The 25,886-nt window shown below is 35.2% G+C and overlaps 1 protein-coding gene across 3 annotated transcripts in view; it reads right to left on the bottom strand.

The window, feature by feature from the left end:
- NEBL (nebulette) overlaps positions 1–25,886 on the bottom strand; it is a 159,306-nt gene that overhangs the window by 25,530 nt on the left and 107,890 nt on the right. Inside the window, exons 1-9 of one of the 3 annotated variants that reach the window (XM_063303541.1) lie at positions 24,518–24,838; positions 24,356–24,427; positions 21,202–21,306; positions 19,778–19,888; positions 13,583–13,693; positions 6,229–6,330; positions 4,855–4,956; positions 2,051–2,158; positions 1,604–1,711 (exon numbers count right to left, since the gene is read on the bottom strand). The exons of 1 other annotated variant lie outside the window; for it this stretch is intronic. In XM_063303541.1, coding sequence (XP_063159611.1) covers positions 1,604–1,711; positions 2,051–2,158; positions 4,855–4,956; positions 6,229–6,330; positions 13,583–13,693; positions 19,778–19,888; positions 21,202–21,306; positions 24,356–24,427; positions 24,518–24,595 — 897 coding nt within the window. In that variant the 5' untranslated portion in view covers positions 24,596–24,838. Of the gene's footprint in view, positions 1–1,603; positions 1,712–2,050; positions 2,159–4,854; positions 4,957–6,228; positions 6,331–13,582; positions 13,694–19,777; positions 19,889–21,201; positions 21,307–24,355; positions 24,428–24,517; positions 24,839–25,886 lie in introns of those variants that run through there. One more of the 3 variants, XM_063303540.1, reaches the window with a different exon arrangement.

Here is a 25,886-nt window from a genome sequence, read left to right as displayed (position 1 = left end):
GTGATCACAGCACTGAAGGAGACAAAACTGACATTTTTGTATTTTTCCCCTCTTGTGGGGGAATGGATATAGCCTACCAACTTTTCTAAGTTAAATTTATCTAGCTAGCTTAATTTTCCTTCCCCCCCCCACTGAAAATTGGCAGGTAATTGTAAATTCAGCAACCTATCACTGCTTTTGGGTAACACAATCTTGGGAAACTATGGAACCAATAGAATAGACATTTATTTATTTTATTAATTTGTTCATCAAATTTGTATCACTTTAAATCATTCCAACAGATGCTACTGCTGCTTCAATTATCTTCATCATCCAATAATTCTGGATATTTAAAATGAGAAGGCCAGGCCTTCTTGAATTCTGTACAGTCTAACATAGACATACATATGTACACATAAACACACACATCACTGTTAATTTTTCAACTGATTAGACTAAACTCTTTGCATTAAGAGGTTAGCTTCTGTTTGATCTCACATAGTTGGCCACATTGGGGAACTGAGTGAATTTATTACTAACTTTGCACTGATTTATATGAAATTGAATTATTTGAATTTGAATTATTGTGGCTCTGCAGAGCTTTTGCATAGTCTGTTTTCCCCCTTATGGAAACTTTGTCTCATCCTGCTTCCTGGATTCAAAACAATCATTTAGTCTCCCCCTGCATTACAATATAGCTTCATTATTCTATTTCTAGCACCTACAAGCATTGTACGGAATGGATCTCTGCCCCTTTCTCACTCCAGTCACCTCAGTTACATGCAACCACAGTTACAGCTACTGCGAAAGCACTTGACTACAAAATTGCTGACACGCTTCATAGTCTGCAAGCTGCTTTGAAATGCAAGAGGAATGATAGCCTTGGAGCAAGGAAGTTTCTCCACTGGTGAGATCTATACTTATTACAAATCACCACACAAATGTATGCAGTATGTGGAGAAAAACTAGACAGGACAGACACTGGTAATTTATTTCTTTTGTCTTAATGGGATGAAGGAGTCTGCGTTGTTCTTGCTCTAATACTAGTGGTATCTGAAGGCAAGATACCCTCCTATTGGCAGGAGCATTGACCGAGTCATATTTTCTGTATTTTGTCAGCATTTCAAGATCAGTATCTCTGCAGACAACTGCAAGTTTGCTTTAAACTGCTTTGGGAAAAACTGAATGGCAATTGCAGTGGTGTAGAAATGCCCCTAGGTGTTCGTCCAAGGCAGCTTTTCAGCCAGTGTTTACAATGGCCTCCTCCAAACTAGGTATTCTCCCAAATGTGGATTACAATTCCCAGAATTCTTAGGAATGCCATGCTAACTGAACATCCTTGCAGCTAAAGCTGGCACTTCTGAAGGATGTCCTCATTGAGAAAGCTGGTTTACAATAGTCTCACACTGACCAAGCGTTAGAAAGGACCAAGAATTGCTCTGAGGACACAAAAAGAAAAGGTCTTCCTAACAGCTAATTCTGAGGTCAAGCTACAGAAATAGAAAGCCAGTAAACAGAACAAATATATTTCTTGTGAGGAAGTAACAGCTTGAAATAATAACTTTTTTGGAAATTTAGCCATCCTGGCCATTTACCAGAAATAACTCCAAGAATGCCAACTTACATTACTATGGATCTTGCTGGCACTCAGTGCGTGCTCTAACTGTAATAGGTTTGGAAAAGCAGATGTTGGTTCATGAAGACTGCCCAGGCTTTCTTTTTTGTATTTCACCTTTAAGAAGGAAACAAATACCTCTGGTGAAAGGACTGAAAGATGGAATAGAAATAAGACACTTCCAATTTCCTTGCAAAAAAACAACAACAGACTGTATGTCTTTCATATTTATAGTGGCCATAAGGTGGCACTCATTTACTGCAGAGTGGCAAAATGTAATCAGAAAACCTTCCATCTAGGAGCAAGTTAAAACGTTTAATGTAGACTAGAGTTTTCCAATTAAAACTTAAGGAAATTATTCTAAGGAACTTAAATGCATACCAAAGAACTCACATACTCACATATTCACTACAAGAAATGACCTATACTAGAAATGTCCCAAACAATTCCACTTACATCACTTGCTAAGACAGATGCAAGTTGAGCTTGCTTGAAAGAAGCACTTTCCAGAGGATTGAAGCAATAATTCTTCATTTCCTTAACAAGCTGCTCTTTGTATTTAACCTAAGAAACCAATATATCACTATAAATAATACATTTCTGCAGAATTCAGATCTTTTTTATTATTTTATTTGGATTACTTTAACATACAGAAAGAGAAAAAAAGATACCAAAAGGAGAAAAAAGTATAAAATAGCACAACATGAAACCTTGATGACACAGAATAATATTGATCAATCTTTCCATCACACCACTAAAAAGCTTGTTCCTACAAAGAAGTGAACATATATATCTGGCGTGACACTGTAAAACAATATTTTTAATATGTCCCATTCATGATAAATATGTACGTAGTTCTTCATATAATGATAAATTCCAAATTTCTAGTATACAATTCAAATCACATTCACATATTAAACATAATATTCTTCCTAAAACAAATGTATGGGTATGTGTAAGTGTCACCTCCGTAATTTTTCATTGTCAGTATAATGACATGGACAGAGAAACACTTTTACATGTTCTCCAAGGTGTCCACGAAAGAAACTGTTGTTGAACCAGAAACACATTTCAGTGCTAATAATAATTGGGAAGGTTCATTAGCACATTTCAGTGCTAATAATTTGGGAGGTTCAGTGCTAATAATAATTGGGGAAGTCTGTTAGCACATTTCAGTGCTAATAATAATTTGGGTTGCTGCTAAGGTGTCTGGGCCAAACTATGAAATCAGGTTTTAATTGAATATACTGCTATTGTTGAGTGATGCAGATTGTTTAAAAACTTGATTGGCAATAAGCTGATTAAATGTATTAATATCCCTATTAGCCCATGAATTCGAAACAAACAATTATCTGCAGTTTTCAAACTGGAACTACCCCCAAATGTAAGTTTGTTATGTGAATAAGGGTCAAAATTATTTCTGTCCTAACATTTTCGAGAGACACTGCTAATCCTTCATTAAAAAGGTACCAAGCTCCTGCCAAGATAGCAAAGGGTCATATAATGGGTTCACAGTGGCTTCTCCTTCCTTGGATTTCATAGAGAAACAGAGGTCAAAATGTATACCCCATGTAAGTTAGGAAAGTAACGTCCCCCATCATTATATGGCAATACACATGCCTATAATAAAAGAGGTAATTAAGAAGATGAGAACAAATCCAAATCCTAAGGAAGCCCAATAAAATGTAGGATATATATGCAGTGTTCTGAAATTGACATTTATCCAGAAGCATCAGTTATGAAGGGCAGACCATCTACTTTCTACAAGCAATCCAAACAAGTTACTCTTAGGAACACTGATAATAATACTCTGAATGAGATATGGTTCAAGGTCTATTATACTGTCCCAAAAGATGCACAGAACTGCAAGAAATCCCTGGGTGTATCTTTCTCAGCTCAGTGGTTCTGAAATCCTATTTTTTACAGTTCACTGCAGTATTAGTAACATATACTCAAAGCTGTAATAATTATCCTGAAGAACAATTAATTCCACACTGATTTAGCGTAAGATGGAAATTAGTATATTTTAAAGGATTATTAACAAAGAGCAAAGTGGTGATGTGATAATGGGATTTTCTGAGTAGTATCTTATTACTCAGGCTGTAAAAAGAAATGGAAAATATAACAACAGCATTCAACTATTGTATGTGATAGTAAATTATATTTTAATTATTTAACTTACAGATGATCATAAAAAAGATCTTCGCTTTTCCTAATTAACTATTTTCTTTTTTAAAAAGTTAATTGTTCCTAGCTCAATCAAATTTCCCTAACACTGTCTTCCATAACCTAGTGGTTACGACTTCCATTCCCATGTTTCTAAGCCACAACCACACTGCCCCAGAATTATGGGTTTGAAGTCAGTATATCTGGAGGGCATCAGCTGGGAAAACTGTTTAATTGCCGATCTGCAAGATGAGGGCTGAGCTATTTCCTTGCTAACTGTCCTAAACATATTCTACTATAGGATATAATCAGTTTTGTCACTTTACTAAATTTGGGTCTAGATTTCTGACTGATCAACATTCAGTCAGAGACAATAAACTGTACATAACAGTTAAATAACCAAATATCTGTCCCACAGAAACCACTTTTAATTATATTCTTTTCACCTCCCATCACACTGGTTTCTCATTCTCTGAAAAAAAAAATCTATAGAGATTTAGAGAGTTAAGTCAATTATAGGCAACCTGGTACCCCTGAGATGTTTTGGACTCAATGTATTTAGTTTGCCTTTCAGGAAAACTGTCTTGCATTTTATTGTGAAATATTATTTTACATCAGTTTTCTGATTTGAAGAATCCTTTATATCAAAGTGAGATTTAGTATTATTTGGTGTCATATGTCATGATATAATGTCATTCTTCTTTTTATATTAATGGTCACATTGAGTTATGTGCTTTCATTTCTACTGAAATTATCCCTTGCTTTTACATAATTCTTTAAAAACATTTGCAACAATAAAAATCAGTGCCATAAACACAACCCAACAAATCACATATTATGTGGAGCACAATGTAGTAATCCTATCTTCTATAACTGAAGTCAGATTTATCATCTGTTTGTGAGCTGCAGCTACTGTTTCCTCAACATGTAATAAATGTCAGTTAAATGCATTTTTTCAGAACAATACAATGAAAAAAATGGTTGTTGAAACCTTATGTTTTCATGCACTTACAAAATTTTGCAACTTGAAAAGGAAAACATTTGAGTTTATGCTTGGGAACAAAACATTTCAATTCAAGTCATCAAAACCTTACTTGACTTAACAACTTGGATACTTTCTGAGCATGGTTAAAGTCTGGTCTTCCAAGTACAGTTGGCTCCTTGCTCATTTCTTGTTTTCCTTTTCTATATTCAGCCTTCAAAACAAAAATGTAAGTATATTAATACTAGCCATCATTTAACTTGGCTGGGAAAAGGACAAAACAGGATTTACTCACAGAACTCTATGTGAACTATAAAAGATTGACAAGAGTTTTTCTGTTTAACAATAGCAACAACAGAAGTCTTCAAACGTGGGCTGCTGACCATATACTCGTCACCTTCCACTCTTTCACAATTAGTTTATATTTTTTAAAAAGCTAATGTCTTGCTAAAATATCTTTCTTGAACCTTTTCTTATCAATTCTCAATCTGACCAAAAAAGCATTTGCTTCTGAAATTTCTTTCAGAGAAAAAGAAACATTTCAGTGAAATCCTCATGCATACTATATTCTTCTATTTAGTTATGAAAAGAACCAGGGCTGGATGTGAATTTCCTTTAACTGTACAATTCCCTCTCCACTAGACTGTTGACCCTTTGGAGAAAGTAACTTCAAATACAAGCCAGCAAAAGACAATGCAAGGTAAGTCCTTCCATGGAGCTTTTTCAGAATGGGAACAGCAGGTAGCCAGGGAGACTTCATGGTGAAGGAAAGATATATAACAGAAAACAGCAACACCAGTGGTGCTTTCAAAAATAAAGTAAGCTCAGAAACATCACCAAGAGAAATTAGAATGAAATTCTCAAATTTAGGAATAAGGTAAAAAAAAAAAAAGTTATATTTTGTAGAAGAAAAACAATTTCTAACAAATTCTAGCACAATATTAAAAAAAAAAACAAGATCTTGCAGGATTAATGACTGTCCACCACTATGTTAATCATTGTAGATTTATACAATCACATATCCTCAAAACCTAATACAGGGTAAGCCAATGAATGAAGCAATAGGAAAATCAGGAGCTACATGCTTTTTGTTAACACAAATACATTTCAAAAAAACGGCCACATGAAGCAAAAGTATTAAAGGGGGTTACGGAGCAAGATCAGATGTTCTGTATTAATAAATGTGTTTATTATCAGGCATATTAATTGTTCAAAAATTTATTGTAAAATATTGAAATTTTAATTTTAATTTAAATATGATACTTAGCATGAAAGAGAGAGATGCTGGAACTAATATTTAGAGTGTCTAAAACGGAATACATTACTGATATTAGTCCACTTTAGGGAATTGAGATTATCATCATCAATCTGAATGTAAGTCTAGAGTTTCAGTTACTGAATTCAATTACTGTAGTTAATCTGTACCAAAATGGAAATGTGATAACTGTACTTTTTTTTAAAAATGGTAAGAAAAGAAATGTCATACATTGCTTATTATCTTTGTTAGCTTTGTTGCCATCATTACATCTGGTCTATTGGAAACTTCAGTATATTTGTGAATATCCTGGAGATCTTTTTTATATGAAATCTGTAAAACAAAATACTATGAATGCCTTAGGATAACCAGCTCAGTTAGAAATGTAATAATATAGTAACATAAAATGCTGTTTATTAACATTATTATATTATGCACTGGCAGGATAAATAAATATTGATATGTAAGATAAAATAGTAAGTCTGTTTCAAAAAAAACAGAATGAAAATGCTGTATACTAAACACATTAGAATGCACTGTTGAGATGGACAGCAAATACCGTTTTATGACAATTCTGAAACAGCTAAATTGGCTGGGCTTCTTCACTGGCTTCCAGGCACAGTTCAAAGTGGCAGTGCTACTTTTAATGTGTGTGCATTCTGTGTAAGAAAGGTTTTCAAAACTTCCTCTTTCACGCCTTTCCACTCTGTAATGCAGTGTTTCTCAATCTTGGCCACTTTAAGATGCGTGGACTTCAACTCCCAGAATTCCCCAGCCAGCCTTGCCCTAACCCTTGCTAGCTGGGGACTTCTGGGGGTTGAGGTCCATGCATCTTAAAGTGGCCAAGGTTGAGAAATACTGCCATAATGGCTTAGTAACTGGACAGGATCTTGGTGAGGACAACAAGACTTGAGAATCACCTGGCACTTCTTCACTCCTGCCATTTCAGCACCAGAAAATGATGTATGTTTTTCAGAAAAACATAGGTTCTGCCTCTTTTTATTTAGCCTAGGTTTCTGTTAGTTTTATTTAATTAAGTTTCTTGTCCTGCTGAATGCATTTTCTAACTTTTTCTGGTTTTATTTAATATTCACTCACACATAGAAACAGCCCTGTTATTAGATGCAGAGGCAGCCACTTCAACAATCTGTATCTGAACTACATTAATTTGTATTATGGCTGTGCATATTTCAAAAATGACTTTGAAGAAATTATTTAGATCTCATGCAACCACCAGCCCAGCATTTTTCTGCTATTCATTCCACTGCTGTACAAGTTCTAGAAAAAAAATGTGGCTGTTTTAATGAACTAACTCAGTGCAAAGTTAAAATATTAACAATAATGTATCTTCTCTGTTAAGAAAATCTCATGATTGAAGCTTCTTCCAATAAAGTAAATATAGGATTGCACATGTCCTCTGGACTTTAAAAAAAAAAAAAGCAAGTTCTGCTTTCCTGAACTTTTTAATTTTTAAGGTTGTTTTTTTTTAGAAAAACTAAAGTGAAATATGGTTAAAATAATGACAATTATTATTTATTAACATTTACATGCCTTATTCCCTACAGGTGTACAAACTACTGAAGTAATTTCCTAGAATGAATCCAAAAGTATTTCTAAGCCCTTGGAAATTAAGAAAAGTGCACAAAATTTGCATGAGATGAAATCAATACCATAAAGGAAGCAGAAGTAGGCTTCCTGAAAGGTACTCATCATCCATATAAATTGTAAATTGAAACCTAGTATCTGGACTTCAGTTAAGACTGAAACGATCAGGTTCAGACCTGGAAAAAAATGCGAATCTTGTGGTGAAACCTGCAGCAAATATTTATGGTTCCCATGTGACAGTCAAATGGTAATTGAAATAAGGAAATGTGGTTAATTTCAGAGGGAAATGATGGTAGAAAAATCAGACAGTTGTTATTTCATCAAATTTAGTGCACAGTATGGTCTAGTTCAACATTTTCTACCCATGACTTATTACTCTTCTGGCACTTGGGTGAAGATATATTTATGTTGGAGAGAGACAAGCATTTTTTAAAATGTCTGCCATATACATAGTTTGTACATTGCTATACCTCATTGATAATACCGACAACGTGGAACAGAATGAAGACTAGCAAAGGGTCCACATTTTCCAGTCCCTGAGTAAATATCACTAGGCCTAAGTCAGAACAAGGAGATGCTGTTACCAAATACTTTGGCCCAGTATGAAAAGAAACACCCTCTTAATCACTTAAAACAGGACACAAAAAGTTTGCATATTGTATAAAAGCGGCTGCCAGGAAATAGAAGATGTACAGTATGTCTTGCTAAGGCAATTAAGCCCATACTCCTTGTTAATACCATGCTGTGCAGTGGCATTTTCATGGCTTGCTATCACTTGCAATGCATGGCATGACAAAAACTAGGCTCAGAGATACATCCACTGATCCATCCATTCAGTGTGATGGCAATGCACCTTCAGAATCACCATTAGCAATTCTGGCTACATGGTTGAATTGTCTAGAATCACTAAAAGAAGAAGAGGTAAATAGTACTTAAAGAGCTAACAAATAAGAATAAATCAGGGCCGCATCTAGGGTCTGTGTCACCCGGGGCAAACATGGATTCCGCACCCATTTTGGCGCCCCCCAACGCTCATTTTCGCACGCCCCCCCCAGTTGCAGCCCTGGGATAAATTATTATTTTATTGTATCCATTTCCTAAATTTTCTCTGAAAGCTATGTTTATAGAGGTCTTCCCTAATTTTATCCCCATAACATGTAAGATTGTCTCAGATGAAATAACCAGCTCAAAATCACCTGTGAATTACCCAAGTCCAATACCTTGATTACTATATTACACTGCCTGTCTATATGTATGAATGGTTTCTGAACTGAACAGTCATTCAGGTGGTTGTTGTTGTTTTTAATTTCCAATCAAGATTTCTTCTTAATTCACTAATTTTACCTTAAAAATCTTATAGATGAGTATTCATTAGAACCATAATCTTAAACCATCTTATCTTATCCCCTATTGAGATGTAAAGGTTGAACCTGGGATGGGAGGAATGCACATCAAATACATACAAAAGAAGACAACATCACACATTTAAATAGTTTTGTCTGTAATTGTATGCCACTTACTTTACTGGATTATCTTGCAGCTACAATGTAAGGGTGCGAACTACCATACAGTATCACAATATCCTTAATTGCACATGCTAACAAAATAATGCTTAGGATGATACAACACAGATGAGAGCCCTACATGGAAAAAGGGATGCCAGATGTTCAAGATGGCTTTAGAAAAGGCCGAGGAACACCAGGCATTATTGCTGATGAATACTGGATAATTGAGAAAGCCAAAGAATACTAAAGAGAAATCACTATGTGCTTCAATGATTGTGGAAAGGCCTTTGATTGTGTCGATCATGTCAGGCTGTGGAATGTGCTTAGAAAAATGGGAATCCCAGAACATCTCATTGTCCTCATGAGAAACCTATATATAGGTCAGAAAGCCACAGTACAGATAGAACATGGTGAAACAGACTGGCTCCAAGCAGAGAGGCTGTATACTCTCCCCTTATTTATTCAACCTATACGCTGAATATATATTAAAGGAAGCTGGATTGGAAGAAGATTAGTGTGGTTTTAAAAGAAACATCAATAACCTGCGCTGTGCTAGTGACACCTCTCTGATATCTGAAAATGCAAAGGATCTGCAAGCTCTAGTAAAAAAGTCAAGGAGCATAGTGAAAAAATGGGACTAAAATTAAATATAAAGAAGACTAAACCAATGACAAGAGGTACACCATTGACAGTGAAGATACTGAAATAATGGATAGCTTTTGCCTTTTAGGATCAACCATCAACAATAAAGGAACAAGCAGTCAATAAATACACTGTAGACTAACACTCGATAGCCACAAAATCCTTGGAAAAGATCTTCAGATGCTGTGATGTAACTATACCTACAAAGATCAGAATTGTGCTGTCAATGCTATTCCTGGTGATGCTGTATGGAAGTGAAACTTGGACTCTGAAGAAGCAGGATAGAATGAGTATTGATGCTTTTCAAATTTGGTGTTGGAGAAGATTCTGAGAATACCATGGGCAGCCAAGAATGGATCATTAAACAAATCAACCTAGAGTCTTCCTTTGAGGCATAAATGACCAGCCTCAAATTATCCTACTTCGAACACATTATGTGAGGACTCAGCTCCCTGGTGAAGGCTCTAATGCTGGAAAAGTTGAAAGGAAAGAGAAGAAAAGGATGACTAGCAGCAAGGTGAATGAACTAAGTTATAGTGTCGATGGGTGAACCTTTGGAAAACCTGAAGGGCCAGGTTAGGGATAGATCATCATGGATAAAACCTATGTAGTCACTAAGAGTCAACATTGACTTGATGGCACATAATCAATCAATTACATAGGTAATATAGACTCTAGGAGTCCCTGGACACCTAATTACAAAGGTGTGATTTCTCCTTCTGAAGGCACTATTCCAAGACAGCTCCTATTTGATGGTGGAGAAAGCAGGAAGGGTGGGTTGGATTCTTAAGTCTATGGCATTTTTGTATGGATTTTTTCAGCAAGATGGCAGCTAAACTGGAGTAAGCTTTGTTTCATACAGTTCTCTGAAGCCAGATAGCTTCCATTCTAGCTTTTGTGAGGTCCTAGTGTCACATCCTCAAATCCCTTCAATTCTCTGTGGGTATTTCTCTGACTTGCTTCCCACTTCCTCCTCCAGGCTCTGTCTCTTTTCTCTACTCATCTCCTGTTTTCCAGGCAGAGATAGTGCCTGACTACCTTCTTCTCCCTTCTGTCTTTTCTTTTCCTTTCTTCTCTGCTGCCTTTTTTCATCTTCTGTACCTTCTTCTGTTTTATCTCCTACCCCTCATTGCAGCTCTTATTTGAGACATTGGCTAAAGGAAGGCTGGCTCTTCAGATGTCACTGGACTACAACTCTTTTCATCCATGACTATTAGCTGCATTGAATGGATCTGATGAGATTTTTAGTCTGGTATCTAGAAGGTGACAGATTTCTTAACCCAGGCCTACAGTATAGGTTTCACTCACTAAGCTACAGTACTGCCTGTCACATTGCCTAAAAAGTCCCTACAGTTGTATCAGCAATAGGTTTCATTTCTTCAATGTTCATGCTGCACTTTTTAAAAATGCTTTTGAAAATCTCCTGTTCCAATAATGGGTTTCCACATATTCAAGAAACATATAAGTAGAGGCATTTCAGGGACATGAAACTAGCTAAACTACTGAAGCAGTCTCAGTAAGAGCAGCATACTACTTCTATGTGCCTACAGGGATATTTTCAAAAAATTGCAGTCATCCTTTGAAAAAAGGGATTTTCAGCTTATTTGATTATAAAATGTCAGCCTTATTTTAATAATGAACAAATAGTTCAATAATCCCATTACATGTAACTTCTGCACTGACTGACACTGAACTGATTTAGCAGGACATTAGATAAATTCACATTTTCTTGCTGTACCCATCTTGCTCTACTGTACTGATGAATAAGACAAAAAAGTGACCCTACTCCCCCAATCCCACGGATGTTTACTAAATGAGTCAGAGCCTGTCTTCACAGGATAAGTCCAGTGGAATCAACATGGATTAACTTCTCCTATACTTACTTGTCCTATTGTCCTATTCCACAGACTAAGGATTAAATTCATATGTAATATATACAATTATATCTTAATTTTATTTGATCATTGTAAGATGTACATACAATTGAAACTGGAATCTGAATGCTTTTCTTTTTGTTTTCCCACCTATCATTTTTTCATCTTGTATTCTACTTTTTTAGACTGTAATCCTGAGGAACAAATGCTAATCTTTATTATTGACCTATCAACTACTCTAGGAGTCTTTCAGACTAAACATGCTCCGTATAATTAACAAGATTAATTTAAAAAGTCTAGTTAGGTTCACTAAACTTACTTCCATTTCAATGGATATTGGATGATTTACAATAGTTTTGAACTATTTCCAAGCTACATGAGAAAATGACTGAAACCATTTCAAAAATTATTTGTGATGCAGATTAGGATATGGCCATTTTAAAACAATCAATAAAATTGCTATCTGCAAAATTTTAGTGTGTCTTATATAACTCTTTGAATTTGGAATATTGACTGGAATATTGACACATCCAACAATATGATAATTTTGCCTTCTCATATTGGAAAGCCTTTTTTTTTTAAACTTTTGTCAAGTATAGTCCTCCTAGAAAATTCCTGACCAACAGTGTCAGATGACTAAAAGCGTGGAAATGATACCTGGAAAGATTCTATAGCAAAAAGTAATACATCTTCAAGTATATTGGAAGCAAAGTGGTAATTACTAGAAATCAGCATGGATTTGTCAAGAATAAGTCTTCCCAGGCTAAACCTATCTTACTTTTGATCTAGTAGCTTCTCTGGTGAACTATAGGAATGTTGAAAAGATATACTGACTTCCACAAAACATTCCATAACCTTAACCCACTGAAACTACAATTTGCAAGCCAGTTAACTATGGGCTACATGGCATGTGTATCAGGCAGACCCTCTGCTGTCATTAAACCATACCTATATACCTATAATATACTATTATATTAGGTCCTCTTCAAAGTGGACTGAATTATCAACTGGTGTGCCACAGAATCCAGTCCTGCACCTGAATTAATCAAAATATAGTTTCAGATTATCATAGGAATAACAGGTTCAGTATATTCTATATTTGTCATACTCAGACTAAGTGCTATGTCCAATCCTGGCTCACATTAAAAAGAGACTCAGAGAAAGTTCAGAACAGATGCAGAGAAGGGCAATAAGGATGATGAAGAGATTGAAAATTGGGTTTCATGAAGAGAAACTGTGAATATGTTTAGCCTTGAGAAAAGGTGACTGAGAGAAAATATGATAGCACTTTTCAAAGCCCTGAAGGGATATTGAACAGAAGAAGGTCAAGACCTATTTGTTATCATGCCAGAGCACAAGACCCACATGCTGGTCTTAAATTACAGGAAGGCAAATTCTGGCACAATATTAGGAAAACCAACCTAACAGTAGAGATGTTTGACAGTGAAGTCAGAGAGGGATTTCTATGGTCAATTCCAATTCTATGGTTCTAAGAAGCCACTCACCATACAGCTAGTTGAGAAAAGATGCCTCAGTGATCTTCCTATCTTCCTTCCTTCCTTCCTTCCTTCCTTCCTTCCTTCCTTCCTTCCTTCCTTTTTTACATAAATTTGTGGATTATACAGTATATCTGGTAGCTTTACTGATATGTAAAATTGCTACAGGAACTTAAGCCAAAGAAATGGCTATAAATGTTTCAAATAAAAAAATAATTTAAAGCATACATTATCCTGAACATATCTATGTCTTGTCTTGCACATCTGTGCAGAAGCTTTTTAATTATTAGTTTGCAGTCAAGTCATCCAAACATTCTTCTAATGTAAGGACACTGCTAAATCACAATCTAAATAATCATACAAAAGACAATTATTTAGTCATCAACCTGTCAAGCACTGAACTATAATATTTCATTTCAAATATACACAAGAATCTAACTGTTTAAGCTGGGAAAATACTCACATTACTTTGGTGTTTACTAACTTCCATGGCATGCTTAACATCTGGAAGTTCCTTCATCTGTGCATAATTTGATGTTCCTTTCTCAGCATCATATTTTTGCTTGTAAAGAACCTTAAAATGATAAATATTATTAGCATGCATGCAGAAATCTAGGTCAATCACAGCCCAAGATTTCTCTTTTTTACTGGGGGGAGAAAAACAAACTTTTCATAAATCCATTCTATAAATTTCCAGGGTTTTTCTTTTAAACCACTGGTTTTTAATCAAGCCACTTTATAAATTCAAAATATAAATTAAAAAGTGCTTAAATTCTCCTTTCAATAAACACAATAAACTCTTAGAAGGTATGCCGGCAAACTAGACTGTGTGAAGAATTCTAATGATTTTAAGTTTTGATATATTTTTACCATCCTTTTTTGCTTCAACTTGCAAGCCTCCTTGGAAGAATCCACAGTATAGTCCAAAAAGGCAAGATAAAACAATGATAAAATATAATGGAAACAGCAGCAAATAAAACCTTTAAACCAAGAGGATAATCTGAAATCTGTTGTCTAGACCACAGTCATTAATCCTGAAGCCCAACACTGCCCAACTGATATTGGCCATACTGATCTTTAATAAACCTCACATTTGAAGAACATCAAAGCCAATTTTAGGGGAAAGAAGTTTCTCTTTCAAAACATAATAATTAGCACATGATTTAAGAGTAGTATGCAAAGGTATCCCTATGAAGATGTCTAAAGTAATACTGAATATATTTAACAGCCTGTGCTAATTAATTTCAAATTATCTGAATTCTAATTGAAGAATTGGAAAAAATACATACTTGTGATATTGCTTATTTTTCCTAGGATTTTTCAGGAAAGAAAAAAAAGGGAACTTGTGAACCAGCCCAATATTTTCACACCTGTTTCTGATTACTGCTAATGAGTTCTTCTATCAACAGGCAAGTTACAAGGTGCATATGAAGTGACATTCAAAGAATGTAAAACATGAAAATAATTACTGCAGGCAGATTTTAGGACATATTAGGTAAAAGAAGATAAAGACACTCAGAAAGTAGTCCAAAAGGAGCAAGTTTACAGTACTAGAACCTAAACAGAATGGATTGGATCCAGACTTCGGTAGAGTGGCCTCACTGAAATCAACGTGGACTGAAGTTACAAACAAGTTATGTCCCACTGGTTTCAGTGGATCTAGTTCTTAATATAGTTGATGAACTTTAATGTGTAATTCACAGTTAATTGTAGCAATTTTATGGAGCCACCAGATGACACTTCCTTCAATGGTGAACATGCCATGTTTTACCTTCTGTCTGTCTTTTAACTGGTGTTCTTCTATTTTATAACAAATTCTAAAAACAGAAGAACCATTTAGTAAACCATTTATTTCCATCAGGTTTTCTGAGAGGAAGCTTACATTAGCAGTGATTCTTTTCCTTCGATTCAGCTTCTTTTATATTGTTCTCTGTACTACCTGGCAAGTTTGCTACTTATTATTTTCTTCTGTTGCAAAATCACAGGAGTCCCTACAATTTTGTTATATTTGCTCAGTACTCATGAATAATTGGGTCAGGTGTGTGTGAAAAATTTAATGAATGGGCCCAGCAAGGTGAATAAGAGTTCATAAAGATTCATTTAAAATTTCACTAATAAAGCCTATAAATATTGATAAGGCATAAGGTCTATTTTTTTGTCTTGAAAATGCACACATGTAAGGAATCTATAGGTCTCAATTTTGAATTAGGTTTAAGCAAGCAATGGGCAGGACCAGACCCATTCTCTCTCTTCAATTTCTAATGGTTTTGGGATGCATGTTTTCTAATCTCTTTCCATGTCTCTTCCTTCCTCCCCATGCAACAGGTTAGGACAGAGGTCTGAACTGATCAGTTACAGAGGAAATTAGTCAATATATGAAATTGTACCCTTGGGGTGCAATTTCCCATCCCAGATCTAATTCCTGGACACACAACTGAAAAATGATGTACAATAACTCAAGTTTACCCCAGCATATTTTTGAATCCAGGGTATTTATATGCAATTTCCAAGGAGGTTCTACAAGGTAATATAAATACAAGCAAGTGTTTTACTTCAATCAATGTTAACAGGGCCTGCAAAAACAAAAGCATGTATGTGTCTGCGAACAGAAAATCTAGTACAAAGATAAATATCAAAGAAATAATATCACTATAACTTGGATACTGAGTGTAGAACTTAAGATCCCGACAATTTATCAACTTCACAAACAAAAATATTGCTTCAAGCACATTTGCCAAGTGCATGAAGAAATTAAAACACACAAACACACACACACACACACACATTGAACAGGCCACTGACATGTTCTCATTTTCTATTTTCCTTGGGTCATTGTGGTTCCTCCATAAGAAACAACCACTGGAATTTTCTGTCAAAGTGATGGAATATGTATAAACCAAGCCTTTTACCACACTGTCCATTCATTTCTTCATTTTAAAAAAAGCTTTGCCTTGCCTGTGATATTTTTAGAATGCTTTCAGGGAAGCAGGAAACTCAGAAACTCATTTATTTAGTTTTTAAAATAACAAAAGAGTTTATCCTTTTTTATTATCTGGAAATACAATAAGATACCAAGCCCGGGGGGGTGGGGGTGTTAAGATTTTGGCAATAATTTGTTGTGGAGTCCTTGGTGCTCTCTGAGCCTTGTTGTTTTCTTGCTGACATTTCTTTGCCAGACTAGGCAACATCTTCAGTGCAAAGAGGGAGTGGGCCTTGCCCTCAGTTTATATGCCGTGGCTTGCCCTGCTTGTGTAGGTGGGGGTGTTGTTCTCTCCTTGGGAGTTCTTTGATTGGGCTGTTGTTTGCTGCTTGGTTGATTGTCTGAGTTAATAGTTCATTGGTTAAGGTGTAAACAACAATAGTTCCTTGATTAAGGTATAAGCAAACAATACCTTCTATACCTTCAGTTTCCTTGGTTTTTCTTCTTGTTTTGATAGTTGATTACCCTCTTCTATCTCTTGTAACTACCTTTCAGCTGGCTTTATTTCTACCAATATAATAATTCATCCACTGCAGAAAGATACTATGTTTTGTTTCTAGAACCTATTTTTGGCTTTGTTATACTCTTTCTGTAGACTGCCTCTTAGCTCCAAATCAGAAAAGATACAAAAAATGTATATATTTTGCATATACCATGACACTTTGCTTGTATTGATTTATTACAGTTGTTATGACGATCCATCAAGAAATGTTTTCTAGATGATTAAACTTCCAAGAAAACAAAAAAAAAAATGTTGACAATATAAAATATTGTCAACAATATAAAAGCAACAAGTAATCAGAATGCGCCTTTAGTCACTTCTGTCCTAGTAGAGAGTTGAAACAACAATTAGCAATTAACATTAAACAAAATCCTAAGAGAATTTAAATGTAAATACCAAACAGATGACCGGGTTTTTTGCAACTCCAGATGGCTGGAGTTGCAAAATTCCAGATGACCATAAATTGGCAGCATTGAATGATTTACGTATCTGTCTGCTGCGAAGGCACGTTTTTCACTTACCATATCTCTCATCTTCCCCTTTGTGCCAAAATTTGCCATGTAACTAATTTTAGACTGGAAGTTCCTTGGCATGAGGGTTGACTGAAGTTACTTTTGTTTCCTTAAGAGAAGCACAAAATGGTGCCCCTGCCTACAAATGGCATCTGGGTTAAGAACTGAATACTAGTTCAGTGCTAGAAATGTGGTATTGTCCTTCTCTATTCCCGAAGGCAATACACTAAATTAAGGAAGAGTGATGCAAGACAGCCCTGTCATTCATTATTTCATTTAAAAAAGCTACTTTCCCTAGAAGCAGCCATCTCACTATGTCTAATGTTAAGTATGTCCCTACTTTGGGGCAGCAGGGTCCTCACTAAAGATGCTTTACAAATCATAAACCTTTTAAGCCACTCCAAACGTAATCAGCAGAAAATATGGGTTCCAATTCAATCTTGGTAGTAAAATATTCTTGACCAGCTTGTTTCTTATCCCAATATAGGATAAACTTAAGTATTATTTATACTATTACTACCAATCAACTGGTCACAAGCTACCTTCATTTTCAAAAATTACTGAAGCAAATTAAGCACCGAGAATTACAAGTTTATTTGCATTTTCCATGGCTTTACTGTAAATCAAAAAGGGCATTAGAGCCTCTATAAATATTGAAGAGCAGGACAAGAAAAGCAAGAGGGAGAAGAATATAAATATTATCATTTTCTTCCCTCCAGCATATGTCAAAATATGTCTGTGCATGAATGTTGTGTATCTGGAATATGAAGGTCTAGACAACAGTTTTTTGTGGAAAGGGCAAGTCCCTGCTCTGTTGTAAAACCCACCATCTCCTTTTTCATTTTCCTTACAGGCATAATGTTTGGAAAACTCAGTGAGTGGAAATTATTCCACTTTCCTACCTTCTGCAGCAGAATGCCATGATTTATGCTACAGATGGGAAATAAATGTGTCTGCAGGTTTTACGTTTTATGCTACATCTAAGATATATTGTGTATGTCCTCTTAAAGCAGATGTGTGTTTCAGAGTAAGTCTTAAAGCACAGTTCTGTATTTAATACTTTTATAAGGAGAGCAAAATGTACATGAGGATAGAATAGTCTGAAAACTGAGTATTGCAGCCAGCTTTTTTGTATCTGTCCTGTTGCACCATAGAAAGAGAGAAAAAATATGGTTTAAAATACTATACAAAACTGTATTCTATGAATATTCCAGTCATATTAAATCTTCTCAAGAAATGACTGATTAGCTGTGGGAAGGGGGAAGGTCAGTTCAATTCCCACCCAGAACTAAAGTCATACCTGCTAATGCCCATACTGGCCCAAAACAGAAAGTATAGAAGGAGCTATATAACTAAGGCTAAATTTACCTAAGAGTTTTATTTTAAAACATTATGTCATTATCTCAATAAAGAGCTTAACTGATTAACTAAGCAATTTGCTTCCTAGGTGTAATATTTTAAGGCAATTCCTACTTAGCTCAAATGGTTTTTGCAGTGCTGTTATTTATAGAATTCTTCCTCTATAATATATGAGTACTTAGCCAATCTATACTGTCTCAATCTTTCAACTCTGGGCAAAATGCCCAAATATATGTGGGAAAATCTAAAGTACAGAGATTTCTTGATAATGCTAATTATCTGGATCCATTTTTATTTGACCTCTGAAACAGGTTTAGGATAAGAACTGTCTTGGATTCCCTAACAACTTAGACTTAATAAGAATAACTCTTTTATTCTTCTCAGTCTTTCAGTTTCAGACAGTTTCAGTAATATTGATTTTCAAGACCTCCTGTCTGGATTGGGACTTAGAAGAACAGTATTTTAAAGTTTTTGTTCCAATGAAATTAAAACATTACAGAAAAGCATGCTGGAAAACATCTGCTCTAGGGCAGGTGTGTTACTAAGCATATTTGCCGTTTCCATTTACTCCAGGTGAAGTGAACAATATTCTAAAGCTCGGTACTACAGCATATTATTTGTGTGCAAAAGCACCCAGATTTAATCTCTGGCATCTCCATATTCTCAGTTATCCAACAATTCTAGGTTGTTATTTAGATTACCATGTTATATAGATGTTGAGGTTGGTGGTGGAGTCAATCATGACTCAAGTTCAATCCAGAAACAAGGCAAGTACAGGCAACGGGTGATGTTGGATATGTTGGATATGATGTTGGATATGTTTCAGGGGTTCACTTATATCTATGTTAAACCAGTTAATCTCAGGGTTGTTCATAGACTTGATTAATTGTCCCTTAGATGTCAGAGCACTGACCAAACAAATCCTTCCTCTCACTCAAGCTATATGTAACTTGTTTGCAGAGCCTAAGTAGGAATCCTAGTCAATTCTATCTAGTATTAATATTGCTGCAAACACACAAACAAACAAAAATCACTATATGTTTGTATTTATTTTAGATGTTTCATATTTATTTATTTTAGTGATATAGCCTGCTTTTCCTCCAAGAGTTCAAAGTGGTATACAGAGCACTTCTTCCTTCCTTCAATTTTTCACTTTCCCTTGTAAAGTCACCAAGGGATCTTCCATTACTAAAATGGACTTTGGGCTCTTCAATTAATGCTGGGTATAATATCGCTTTAGGAAAGGTAAAAAAAAAGTAATATATTCACCAGGAGATGTATTATGGGGCATGTTTGTAAAACTACCTTGCTCTGAAGTTGCATGACTTCTTTTGCAAACACACTATCAATTGTAGCAGGCATCTGCTGGTAGAGTGAGTTAGAAAGTTCTTTCTTAGCCTTTGCTTTGTACTTTGCCTGGAGGATAAGAGAAAAAAAGAAATGTAGTAATCATTTTAGACAGATTAAGTGGATATTCAACAGGAAAGGTTCACATTAAATCTTTCAAAAAGTAGATGTAAAAGTAGATTATGCCTAGCTATGACTGAGAACAAATGAAGGTCTAATTCTGCAGTTCTCATTCCACCACTAAAGGAGTTACCTGTTTAGACCAACAGACCTTCATGGATTTTGTGGCAGACCAAATTGGGTGAGTTCCTGTTTCTAAAAGCTACCCCTTTCATAATAATAACGAATAAAATGAACCAAATTTGTCTTCTAATTTCCAAAACTTCCTTTGAAAATAATTCTGTCATTTCCACCAGCCCTCATAACATGAGCTTATCTTAAATCCAGTTGCCCACCTAAATGATTTTTTTTAATCCATTCAATTGTATCCAATTCTCAGAGACTGCTTGGACAAGTCTTTGCAGTTTTCTTGGCAGGTTTTTCAGAAGTGGTTTGTCATTGTCTCCTTCCTAGGGCTGAGAGAAAGTGACTGGCCCAGGGTCACCCAACTGCTTTGTGCCTAAGGTGGGACTAGAACTCACAGTCCCCCGGTTTCTAGGCTAGTGCCTTAACCACCAAACCAAACCGGCTCTCAAGTGCTTGCATACCATATGTTAAAGTGTCAGCTCTATAAGGTCCATCTAAGTAGTTTGAGTTTCAATTGAATTTACTATAATTGTGTTGTACAGCAGCTATCTGCACTGGAGATTTTTAAACTTAACATTTAATGCACCTTTAAAAACTAAAACAATATTAATTAATTAATTAACGGCACCATTTCTTTGAAAAGCCTTTTTTAATTCAGAGCAAATAGATTATTGCTTTACTCTTTTTATTCTTTGAATGTGTTAAATAACCATGCAATCAAGCTAGGGAACTTTGGTTATTAAGTAGAAATTAAAATACTTCAAACAAAAACATACTACACCAAAGATAAATTAAATATTAAAAAATTCACAGATGACTAAATGTTCTAATACTGTCACTCTTTCAATCCTTATTGGGGTCATACCCTAAAACAATTTCTTGATTCTGAATTGACTTTGCTCTCAGTGATGGCATCATGTCATAAAATTAAATTGACTAAATAGTATCATAATGTAATTCCATGAACTGTGTGACCCCGACTGGCTGGAACTTAATCAGGAGAGGCATATTCCTTATTTCATATGAAAGAAATATGAGAAGAGAGAGAAAATGACTGCATTCTTCTGGTAAGTGCTACTTTGTAAATCATACAACCATCAATATAACAAATGAAGATTGCAAACGTTCTGCCTTACTTCAGAAATAACAGCAGATATATTTTTCACGTGTGTCAGCTGTGGAGTATCAGGTACAAGTGTGCACCTGCCTTTGGATTTTTCATATTTTTCTTTATAATGGACCTAAAGAAGGAGAAAAAAAGTGGGTTAAAAATAGAAAATAAGGAATTTTATTATGACAGGATCTGAGGAGAAAAAAAATGAATATAACCTTTATTAATAATTCCTGATTTAAATGAAAGAAATGAATGTTTGATTTAATTTTAACTAAACATTTTTTCCATAACTACAAGACCACACAAGTTTAGGACAGCTAACAGATTTTAAATTACAGGAAAGCTCATAAAGACAGAAGCTGTGAAGTGTTCATAATTGTGGCCATTTTATCTGTGTCACTGAAGCATTTTGCTGCAGTTGAATCGCTGCAAGGGGATTACCTTACTATTAAATCATGCACATAATTACTATAATGAGTCCCTTGAAAGGAGGACACATAACTTTATGGGATTCTGTTTCTTTGTTTACTACTTCTATTAGCAAACTGAATGTCACAATCTAGAATAAAAATATTATTTGTATCAAATACTGTAGAGCAGTACACTAGCAACTGAACTAATTATTGAGGAATTAATCTCCCAGTGGAACTGATACACCTGAAAAGACACTAGATGCTTGCTACTGTAATTAGTATGGACTGCTGGGCATTCCTCGTTCTTCAAAGTGAGAAAGTAATCCTCACTCAAACTTTCTGTTTCCTTTGCAGCACTGCCTGCAGCAGGAGACAAGGGGGTTCAAATTAGGAGAGCAATACTGCAGCATCACAATGCAAGCCCCACCCTTTCAATATACGCATTGCCATGTGGTTTGCACATACAAAAGGGGTGAAGCTTGTGCTGCCACACTGCTTTCATCATTTTGACAAAAGTAGCTAGATCCTGCGTATGCCACTGTCATTTGTCCTTGAGGTACAATGCATTAGTACTTAATATTCAGTAACAGTATATTAATTGCACTCCTTCCAGAGTGGGGGGAGCAAATCAAGACATATTTTAAATTCACCTCTAGATTAGTGGCTGACTTTAAAGAAACATCTTTTGCCCTGTGGCTTGTATCTACTTCATTCAGAGAATAAGATGCAAAGCTTGAGTCAATGCTAGGAAAAGAAAGGGTAGGCAAGGACATTTTAACATTTTTGTGATCACCACTAAGATTGTGCTGGCTGAAATCCAACAGAGTTCCATTAAACCAGAGAAAAGAGCTTTGGAAAAATCAATGGCCTATGGGCAGAAAGCTCTTCATGAAAGGTGATTATTTTGCATCATATTATCCATACCAATCCTGATAAGCTTCCAATTCTGTATAAGCAATAAAAGCAAGAACAACAATCACTATCCTACCAGGCTCAGTGAAGTACAGAATTATTTGGATAGTAGGAAGTTAAGCAATTGCCACTGAAAATAATGGAAGGAAGGAAGGAAGGAAGGAAGGAAGGAAGGAAGGAAGGAAGGAAGGAAGGAAGGAAGGAAGGAAGGAGGGAGGGAGGGAGGGAGGGAAATGCTATGGGCATTATGTTGCATTTAGTATATCTTCTCAAGAAAAGTCAGCATTATTGTTCCTCTATAACTGCTGGTGGATTTGAAATTCAGATTATGCTCTGGTCAAAGGCATGTCTTCCTATCCACAGTGATGCCACAATGATGTGTTACAATGCCATGGTTGCAAGCTCTGCCCTTTCATACCTGTGCTATGACACTACATGCACATGTCATCACTTGTCACCTTTACCCCCCCTTCCCGCAAGCACCTATATCTCTCGCCCTAGCAAAGTCAGTATGAACAAAGCTGGAGTTGATATTTATTAAACAATTCTCTTTCTCACAAAGATAAATTACAAGCAACTCAAAATAGCAAAAAGCCAAAGCAGTATGGCATAAACAAAACATAAGGATAACTGACAATTATATTTTCCAGTTTCCTAAAAGCATTCCCAACAAATCAAGTGACAACAAAATAACCACTCAACAAGGCATATATCCTATAGAGGATATTCATAGTTCTATTGCCAGAGCAGATTAAAAAACAAAAATATTATTTTTACACTTTAATGGCAATACATCAGTATCCCAGAAAATTAAACTGAAAACTAGCAAAAAAAAAATGGGGGGAATACACTAATCTCTTAATATTGCAATATTCATTTGAGGAAAATTCTTAAATGATTTGGCAGTGACTCAAATTATTTTAAATCTGATCCAAATAGTTTACTAAAACTTTCAAAACTGACAGGAACCAAGGTTCTCTAGGCTGTGTTTAAATTAAGAACATCAAATGCAAAGTCACAATACAACAATGACAATTTTAAAATTTCAGATTTTTTTTAATGGTATAATCACCAAAACAATGAAACCAGAAATAAAACTGGCTGGAAGGCTATAATATTGCAAAGATCTGGAAATCAAAGTTCTTAAAACACCTAAGAGTATTTTTAAATATCTTCCTCTTCAGCCAAAAAGATCACAATATAGTTATATGTAAATGTGTTCTGAATAATCCTTTACTAGCAATGGGAAATGGAGAGGAGAGGAGGAGAGGAGAGGAGAGGATAAAAGGGCATAAGTCCAGTTCCATAATATTATCTGAAAGTGCAACTAGCAACCATTTAACTCTGATACTTTGAATAATACATATTTTCAGTATCAATTTTTTTCATTTCTATTTAAAGCACTGAATATATATATTTTTTTGCAAAAAGACCTTTATTATTTTTCAAAGCATAGTTAAAATACAAAACAGAGTATAGAAAAGACATAGACCTAAAGAAAAAAGAAAAACTATAAAAGTGTAAAGTTAGAAAAGAATAGAAAAAGAAAGTGACTTCTGACTTTCTCCAATACAGATATAAATGCAGTTACAAATCTAATCTCTTACCATTAGTTAAACACTAGTAACATTATTTCTATAAAATCAGACCTTTTAATCATCAAAACCCAAGATTAAAGCCTCATTTTTTTCTGACATGAACAAATAGTCTAAAACTGGTTGCCAAGTAGAAACAAATCCAGAAAGTTTTTAGCACCAAATATATCTTCGAAGCAACATTTACATATCTAAATATCAGATGTAGTAGAAATGTTATCTAATGAATTAAACTAGCACTAGAAATTTTACTTACATTACTTATTATTTCTGTGCATTTTCTTGCAAGTTCCATGTTTTTATCCTCAATAACAGGCTTGAAGAACACCTATGGGGAAAGAGGAAGTATTTCCAAAAGTGAGTACAAATCACAAAATAAATCCTTTCACACTTTACAGAATGGATCACAGCCACCTACTGTTGCATCTTCCTCCTCTTCGACCTCTTCCACTTCCTCATTTTCATTCTTTGTAGATTCTTGAATAGTCATTCTCATTTTTCGTTCTTTTAGGAAGATGGTAAGGTTCAGTAAGATAAAGCAGCTTATGCTCTGAACCGTTTGAACTGCTTGTGTCACTCTGGTCTCATGGCAAGCTTCACCTCGCTGAGGTTTCTTCCTTATTTAGGCAATACTTGAAAGTCTTATCTGAACAATGTAGCATGAAGTGGAGTGAAAAGCATCAGATGTCCTTTGAGTAAACATTCTTGAAAACAGCCTTCCCCAGCTTGGTGCCTTTGAAATGTATTGGACTCATGAACTACAGTTCCCATAATTCCAAACAAGCAGAGCCAAAGATCATGTTTGGCATGACGCACGGGGTGGCTGCTTTAAAACAAAAATAGTTTCTTGCAATCAGGGTAAATGTCTGAAAATCTGTTTAAGGAGGATATGAGCTACACAATCTATGAAACTTATTAACATGAATGTAAATGAATTATTAAAATAAGATGGCTCACAAATCCATTGACCAATTTCTTAAAGTTCTCAGTCACAGCTAAATCATTAGAGAGCTTTATTAATTATGAGTAAACATAATTACAAACATATGAACAAACATTACTTTTCAGATATTCCTATGATTTTCCAAAAACTTGAATTGTTCAGCGTCAAAGAATTGTTTCTGTAGCAAAAACTTCTTTACATCTTGACTCACTTTCCTGTGAAAGTATAACTTAATTCATTTTTAATTAAGTCAATTTGGTCATCTTAACAAGCAAACAAAGTGATTCTACAAAAGCATACCCCAAATCTTCTCAATTATATCATAATAATTCATAGAATGCAAGTTCTTCAGAGTAACTTTGGTTCCACAATGCATGCATGCACTGGGACACCAGTCAAAAATGCTAGAGTATCCTGCACTGTTACCATAATAAAAATACCAGATTGTGTAGTTGGATGTATTTCACTTTTAATAGCTTTTCTAACTGCTCCATGCTCTCTTTCATTCCCATGAACCTGCTTAAGTCTGGTTCTATTTATTTTTCTTTGAGGTTGGCCTTGATCTCAGAACGGAGTGAAGACATTGTTCCAAAAAATGACTCAGTGAAGGTTAGCGTTTAGCAGTTCAGTAACTTCTTTCTATCCATCTTGTATATCCCTCATCTAGAGTCCTGATAAATTCACCACAGTTTGCATGTTAATATGTGGGTTGTTCCATTAATCCATGGGAAAGGCACTGGATATAGTTGAAGAAAAGTGACATACAATGGACTGAAAAATGTAATAGCTAGCAATAATTAGGCAAGAAGTTAGGTTCCCTACCAAGAATAATACCCAACAAGGA

This window comes from Candoia aspera, chromosome 4 (genome assembly GCF_035149785.1).
Source record: "Candoia aspera isolate rCanAsp1 chromosome 4, rCanAsp1.hap2, whole genome shotgun sequence".
Taxonomy (NCBI): Eukaryota; Metazoa; Chordata; class Lepidosauria; order Squamata; family Boidae; genus Candoia; species Candoia aspera.
Note: the sequence above shows the minus strand (reverse complement) of the source record. Positions and strands in the feature narration are given on the sequence as shown.